The sequence below is a fragment of the Calidris pugnax genome, unplaced genomic scaffold (assembly GCF_001431845.1).
Source record: "Calidris pugnax isolate Ruff unplaced genomic scaffold, ASM143184v1 scaffold89, whole genome shotgun sequence".
Taxonomy (NCBI): domain Eukaryota; kingdom Metazoa; phylum Chordata; class Aves; order Charadriiformes; family Scolopacidae; genus Calidris; species Calidris pugnax.
The window spans coordinates 8,216-15,837 of record NW_015090865.1 but is presented as its reverse complement, the minus strand read 5'-3'; the positions used below and the strand labels follow the sequence as shown (position 1 = coordinate 15,837).

Sequence of the window (7,622 nt, the reverse complement as noted above, 5' to 3'; positions counted from 1 at the left end):
TCCAGTAAATTCTTTTTTTTTTTTTTTTTTTTTCTTTTTTCCCTAACTGGAATTCATTAATGCTGGCATAGTGAGCAGAAGTGCATGGCTGTAAATCATGTCAAGGCAATCACTTTTCAAACATGAGCAACTGTTACAAACCTCCTCCACTTACTAGCAAAAGGTACATCTGCTGCTGTATTTAAAAAATACTTTTGGTTTACCATCTTCAGTCTGGCTGGGAATCTGTCAGCATAGTGTCCCATCATTGGGCATCCCTCCTTGGGGCATGGGAAACAGTGTCCCTAGGGAAAATAAGAGCACCAGTTAATTTAAAAGGAGTATTTTCTTTTCATCCTATCTCTGACGAAATTAAGGCTCAAGATGCTGTTACAATCTTGCAAATCTGGCAGTGCTCAGTGTTGTCATACTTTACCACCAAAACCTGACAGATAACAGCTCCTGCACCCATGCGTATTGAGCCCGCATGGAATGAGCAGGTTTAATACCTGTGTGCATGATGGTCTGAAACTCTCTAGTCCAAATATTTTTTCAGCTACAGTCTAGGATGAAATATAAGCCAATTTTGCCCTTCCACTGGGAGGGTAATTTCCCTGAATCCACTTTGCAATAGAACGTGGATGGGGGGCGGGGGGAGGAAGAACATGGTTCATAAGTGTGTTTATTTGTGGGACCTATCGTGAGTGCAGAGACCCGCTCGCTCGCCCCTGGGCTGATGATATACTTACTAACTTGAAGGCTTCGTACGTTTCACAGGGATATCCGAGGTATCCGGAGGGATAGAGGATACTTTCAAAATAAAACTCATGGCTGCGTGAGTGATGGCACCCCCCAATGACTGTAGTGTCTGTTGGAACAAAGTTTATGAGCATCCATGAAATAACCTCTTGCACAAGTGTTCCATTTGCCTTGCCATGGAAATAGCTGAGGCACAGGACAGAACAGCAGCCTGGTCTTGTAATAAATAGTCACCTGAATTTACACATTTTTAGGTGCAGTAGAAGTTACTGTTTTGCCTGTTTTATCCAGAGAACTGTATGCTAGTTATCCCAAGATTTCAAGTGAGATGCACTGATCTACTATGGTGTAATAGTCCCTTTTATGAAGGCAGCCCTGTGTATATATATATGTGTATGTATATATGAGATGTCACAGTGAGATGACCTTAATTGCAGTTTTAAAAGTCTTAATAGAGAAAAGAGAATCCACCAGCTTTCTGCCAACCTCCCCAAAGCCTGTGAGGAGAGAGAAATTTCAGGTGGAGAGGTGAGGCATGTGAAATCACCGAGTGCTTTTGCCTGATTCGTGCCTTGTAAGTGCTGGATGCTCTTTGCAGCATCTGCAGGAAACTGAAGGTGGTGGTGTCACGCCACAGGCTTGGTCATGACACTGGTCTGTCTCAGCCTAGAAAACCCCCTGCTGATGTTGTCAGGGTATTAGACTTGCAGAGTCCCTGTTCCCTGTCTTTTTGTGTTCTGCAGGTCCAATTTCAAATTTCAGAAGCAAAGCTTAAGCCTGTGTTTTACTTCCTGTCCCTACAGTGTTCTGATCCAACCTTTATTCTTTATTCTTATTTCCTTTCCTTGCTTATGAGTAAATAGGCAAAAAAACAATTTTGTTTTGTTCTTTTCTCCCAAACAAACAGTTATGTTTGGGAGAAAAAAAAAAATCACAGTTCACATTTCAGGATTGAACAAAAATAGAGTACTAGGCATATTGGGAATGTATGTTTACCTGCAATGACAGCTTCAAAATCACTTTGTTTCATCTCTTTAGTTAAATCGCTGCATCCAGGCATCACAGTTCCTCCGTTTGGGTAAAAGTCAAGGTGACCACTGGTGTTACGGATTCCAAGCCCTGAGATACAGGTGTGATGATGTCAGTGTCTTGGTGACCTGCCCATCCCTGCAGCTATTTATTTGCATGTGAACACTTACCTACAGCAGGAAAGTGAGGGGCATTGCTGTGAATAACATCAACAAAGTTTGCATCTGAAGGATCCAGTCTCACCTCCGGAGGAGTCCCTTCAAAATAGGGCCCAGCAGGGTCTAAGCCTGAAAACCCCCACATTTATTGGTTGAGGGAGGAAGAGAGAGAAGTGTTGCATGTATTAATATCTCTTTTGCCAACTAACAATATCACATGTTTAGTACTACACAAGCATACTGAATAATAATCATGTGAATTCTAAGCTAAACTGAAAAAATTGTAATAACATGCTTTTGTGAACCTTCCTGCAAACTTATTCCAAAAGAAGAAAAATATTTTCTAAAGCACTATATAATGGCATCGTATTACTACGAAGGAGGCACTTCATTACCTGTGAGTTTATTACTGGCCTGTAAAGCTTTAGGAATAGAAAAAACTAAAGATTCTTGATATGTTGCTTTGTCTTTGTGTAGGGCTTGATCTAACCCAGTGAACAACAGTGATATTACAAGCATTAACTATGTCCTTCCACTAAAGCTAATCAGAGAAAGAAGATGTAATAATTATCCTTGTTTCAGAGAAGCATAAAGTTTGCCTGCTCTCACACAAGGTGACTCCAGCACTAACAATAATTTAATTCCAGTCTACAGACTGGAATTGCAGTGTGTTACAATTTCTTTCCTTTAGGAAAATGCTATGTTAGCTTTAAGTGCTATGTCCCTTGGTGAACAGCCTACCTGTTATCCGCCCGATGCCTTGCATCCTTCTTCCCGCCTCTCCTGCAGTATGTGCTCCCAGACTGTGGCCAATTAAATGAATTTTGCCAAGGAGGTATCTGAAGTTGTTCTGATTATTAAGGTGATGGTGGTGGGAGACAAGAACACAGGCTTTAAATAGCAATCAAAGAGGATGTCTTACATTGTGGGCCTTTGGGAACATCTAGACTGACTTCCTGCATAGCAAGCAGGGTGTAAGTTCCTTGAGTTGATTATTATTTAAATTACACTAAGAGTTGATAGCAAATGATCTAATCTAGAATTTTAGATGCCTAGTGATGATGGATTCTCTGTTGTAGTGTTGGCATGTGGTTATCATAGTCAGTTACTGTTGGTGACAAAATGCAAACCTTCTTTCTCATTTGGATCAACCCCTAATCTCATCTGCCATCAAAATGATCTTACTTTTTATTTATTTACTCAATTATGGAGCCCTTTTATCATATGTCTATTCTCCATATGTCTGCTTAGAATATGTGATGGTGTCACTCAATAATATTTTCACTGACAGGCTTAGGTGGGGTGACACTCATTCTCCTCTTTGCCAAGTGCCACCTGTACAAGACCTGCACTGCTGAGATGTTACACGTGTTTTGAAGGTGGGAATGGAGATTAACCAGCATGCAGGTTGTGTTTTGAAGGTGGGAATGGAGATTAACCAGTGTGTAGGTTTATGCAGGGGTCACCTTTCTTCCAGGGATTTGGTGGGTTTTTTAGTGTCCAAAGACAACAAGGATTGGTTGCTAATTGTGTGAGGTTTTTACACCAGGCTGTGTTTTGTCATGCGTGTATCAAAATAAAAAAAAATCGGTAGTATTGGCCTGTCTGCCTTTATTGTTAGACAGCAGGTTCCTCTGAATACATTTTACAGTAGTACTTCCATTTACAATGCAACTTAACTTTTCCTAAAATCAGACTCTAAAAGTTTGTAAATTAGGGAAAAGAAAAGAAAGCCTAAGAATCATTTCTGCATTACTATTTTTTTTTTGTGTTCTGTAATGGAAGAAAGAGGCCTAGACTACAAATGGTGCATTTCATTAAATGAAAATCTGAACCCATATTCCAATGACCTGGGATTTGTGCACAAAAAAGAAAGATGTGGAGGCAAACGTGAGGCTAGAGATGAGTTTCATAGGTAGAAGCTGTAGATTTTACCCCAGAAGGTTCTGGGGGAGTGTTTGATACTCAGGTGCTTGCAAAGTTGACACTTTGCTTTGTGGGCTCTGAGCTACCTCTTGCAGCCCTGTAAGATGAACACCTCCTGACCAGGATTAAGTCCATGGCCAGGCAGGATTCTGATTTTCAGCAGTTTCAAGTACTCATGAGTCTTTCTGAAGTCAGTGGGAAAAATGCTGATACTTTTAAACTTTGCAAGGGAGCGGTTCTGTGCTATGTGTTTAAATGCGAACACTTGCCTTCAGGAACATGAAGTTCACAACCAGAAGGCAACTGGGCAGTTTATCTTGCCTGTAGACAGCAAATATGGCATTATCAAGTGAGCCAGCTCCTGCTTGTTTCAATGATGCTAAGCTGAGATACTAATTACTTACAGCACACATATAAACAAAAGCTGGCAAAACTTGCCATCGCTGAACTCTTAGGCCTTGCCTCATTTCCATTGAATGCCTTCTTGCCTGTATCATCATATGGAAATGTTGCCACCTACTGGTCTTTAATTAATTGGCACCTCTTTTCTACCGCATTAGCTTAATTTGCGTCTTTTGTGGCTGTCAGAAGTCCTTACAGAGTTGATAATTAGTGTAATTAGCTCTTTCTCAACATTGTTCAGCTCTTCCTGAAGCATTGGCTGACCATACTGGACAAGGTTCAAAATCAAAGCAGCAGCATCATAACCCCACTACATCCACTTAAGAATAGTAGGTGGTAAAGCTGTGGCTTTTACCTGTAAGATTTTTAGGAAATAAGCAATCTCAGCCCCAAGCACACGGATGTTGTTCACTGCACTGACGTAGGTGCCTTTTGCACCGTCTTTCCAATCGACAGCAATGCAGTTGATGTTTTCTACCTCCAGTAACAGCTGATGTGGGAACACATAAAGCACAGTGTTTAAGGAAATAAAGTAACAAGCAGAGATTCAACAAATCAGAATAAACGTGAAAGGGTAATATAACAATGGAATTTCTCATTCTTTACTAAATGGGACTCTTCACTGTAGCCTGTACCACATTGAAACACACATCTTACAAAACAGACTATAACAAGCCATTAATCCTAAAAGTAGAAATTCTGAAAGACTGTAATAAAAATAGTTTATAAGCCATTTTTATACCTATTTGAAATAATTTGGGAAAGCTCACAACTGCACAGTAGCTCTTATGTATAATATATATCTTTCTTTGAGGTATGTTGGTAGTTTAACTGAATACTATAGGAAGTAAATTTATTTACCAAGTGCCATTAAAAGTGAGAAAGGCCTGGCAGACTGGAAAGGTTTGGAGCAGAGTTGAAAGTTTCTATTTCAGCAAAGAAAGATAATGCATTGGTCACTTTGGTACTGGTCACTGTCTTGCAGAGATCAGTGATTCTTCTACTGGAAGAGTCATATAATCAAAGTCTGCAGATGTAGCTGTCTGTGACTAAGGCTTAGTTATGGTTTGGGAAAGAATAAGGAATAAAAGCAAAAATTAATCTATGGTAAATGGCTGAAAGTGAATGACAAGGAAAACAGAAGCTTGAAGTGACAGTGCCTTGAATCCTGGATTCCATCCTCTCCTGTAGGCCCATAAGCACAGTTTGTAGTGTGGAGAGGTGGAATTGCTGTTTCTTTTCAACTAAAAAAATGGGAAACTTAATATTCTAGATTAAAAGACTTCACAGATTTATGAACAAAAATAATTCTGCAGATCTGCAACTTAATATTCAGAGGTAGTCTGTTCTAGTTTGTCCTTTTCCCTGCAAGTGTGGAAGAAGCAGAAACAAGAGTAGATTTTGCTTATCTATCAGAGCCAAAGCTGTGGTTGACACAGTAAGCTCTGCTGGTTCTGTGGTAGCCTCCACGTTTCTCTGGTAGCTATTCCACATGAGGAATGGTGACTCGGAGCAGTATTTGTAGACTGAAATGAGCTCTCCAACTCAGGAAGGCTTTTTGACTGAAGGATGGTTCAATTGCTCCTAATGGGAGAAGGGGTGAATGGGTGTGTCTAATCCTGTATCCTGACACCGCTGTTGAGTCTGGGGACGTCTGTGTTCAGTTTATTGCTTTGATTTATCTGTAGGGTTTGGGGATGGAAACTCCCTAGAGAAGTGTAATGTCAGGCATGACCAAGAAAATTTGACTATGCTGTGTCTTCCAGAGTGGGAACTTTTTGCCTTTTGTGAAATTTACTTCTTGGTGGGTATCTGCTACAGCCTAATGGATTGAAAGATGGAAGGTGAACATTAGCACCTAAAGGATACTGACAGATTGTAGTTACAACTGCTGATGAAAATCAGAGGATACTTGCTCATACCAAGCACATTTCTACCACCCAGCCTGTTTTTCCAGTGCTGGCAAATCCATGAATGATGAAGGAAGTATTTCTACGGGAGGAAAAATGTGACTTCTGGATGGTTGAGGAGTTTATTGCTGAGATCACCTGTGTGGGGGGAAAAAAAAAAAAGTTTTATCTATTCATACTTTCAAACACTTTAAAAATGTCATCTAGGTCAACACCTCTGTAGGACTCAAGGGACTACTTTGAATTGACAGTCGGTGATTTTTAGAAGTCAGGGACTTTCTGAGTTCCACTATGGTTTCCAAAGAAGTTGTGCCCGTGTGGTTTCTGTTGCTCCTATCTATTTTGATTAATGGAGGAAGAACACCCTTATGCGGAATGTGAAACAACCTGAAAGGGCCACTGTGTCACACGATGCCTGTTGGCCTGAGCTGGATGAGTTTCTTCAGAGAGCAGCCCACCAGCTCCACATCTCCTGGTTCAACTTGCCCTTTTACTGACCTGTCCTTTGGCTTCAGTGCGTTACTCTGCATCTGAGCAACAGCTTTTTTGTTGTTTTTTGGTTTTTTTTTTTTTCCTGGTTAGGTGATGTTTCTGTGCCTGTTTTTGTGATTAGCTACTCCAGAAAGGCTGAAATAATTTCATACAAGAAAGCGTACAAGTGTGCAATAGGGGTGAAGGTGATCTTCACACATTGCTGCAAGCTGGTTAGTTATATTTTTCCTTTTCCTCTGAGAATGATACCTGGCTGTCTGTATGGTTTTCAGACAAATACATGGTCTGTGATGTGAGCTCAGGGAGTTTGGGCTGTGCCCTAGAACATAGAAACGATTAAGTTTAGTGGCTGGGAAGTGGTGCAAGGTGTATTTTGACTTAATTTGTCAACAACAGAAGTGCTGAGTAACTTGCAGCTGGATTTATCTTGTGTGCTCCCATGTCCCTGCTCTGCAAATTGTTAAAGTTTATTACAGGTATAACTTCTCATCCTTAGAGAGCCTGAGTTGGACTCTCAGTGTGGCAACCAGGATTTCTGTACGCAATGATGTCTGCAAGGGCAGTGATGGCATCGTAGTTCATGGAATCCTAATCATCACTGTACAGCCCAGGGGACACCTGGTTTGGGAGCCTGAGAGGAATTTAGCAATTTTATAAGCATTGCTGATGTGATGTTGTCCCAACTCCCAATTTACAGGTTCTTCCACATTGCTCTCAGTATTTCAGGGCATAAGCCCCTTGGGTAGTTCAGTCTTTTTTTTCAGGCTGCAGAGAGACAAGTAGGGGTGTAAAATTCCTCAGATTTCAGGTGAGATGTGGGTTTAGAAGTTGCATAAAATCCGTCGTCTTTTATGAAAGCCACAATATCTTCCTAGCTAGCTTCCGTGTAAAACAGCAGTGTTTGCTCTCCTATCAGAATATTCAGAAGGCTGTTTATTTGAACAAGCCTTGAATTTTCCTCAGAGAC

General features: G+C 40.8%; 1 protein-coding gene across 1 annotated transcript; it reads right to left on the bottom strand.

The window, feature by feature from the left end:
* Positions 1 to 116: 116 nt before the first annotated feature.
* LOC106889795 (pancreatic lipase-related protein 3-like) lies at positions 117 to 7,237 on the bottom strand. The gene is made up of 9 exons (XM_014945207.1): positions 7,197 to 7,237; positions 6,905 to 6,974; positions 6,176 to 6,301; positions 4,609 to 4,743; positions 2,667 to 2,775; positions 1,938 to 2,054; positions 1,735 to 1,857; positions 729 to 847; positions 117 to 284 (listed from the first exon to the last, which is right to left on the bottom strand). Exons 1-9 carry the CDS (start codon positions 7,235 to 7,237, stop codon positions 117 to 119), a joined length of 1,008 nt encoding a protein of 335 aa, XP_014800693.1.
* Positions 7,238 to 7,622: the final 385 nt, after the last annotated feature.

Coding starts and splice junctions, on each gene's coding strand:
- LOC106889795 (XM_014945207.1), bottom strand. CDS start 7,237: ATGAACTACGATGCCATCACTGCCCTTGCAGACATCATTGC. Junction 6,975..7,196: donor GCCCTTGCAGACATCATTGC/GTACAGAAATCC, acceptor TCTATGTTCTAG/GGCACAGCCCAAACTCCCTG. Junction 848..1,734: donor TTTTGAAGCTGTCATTGCAG/GTAAACATACAT, acceptor TTGTTCCAACAG/ACACTACAGTCATTGGGGGG.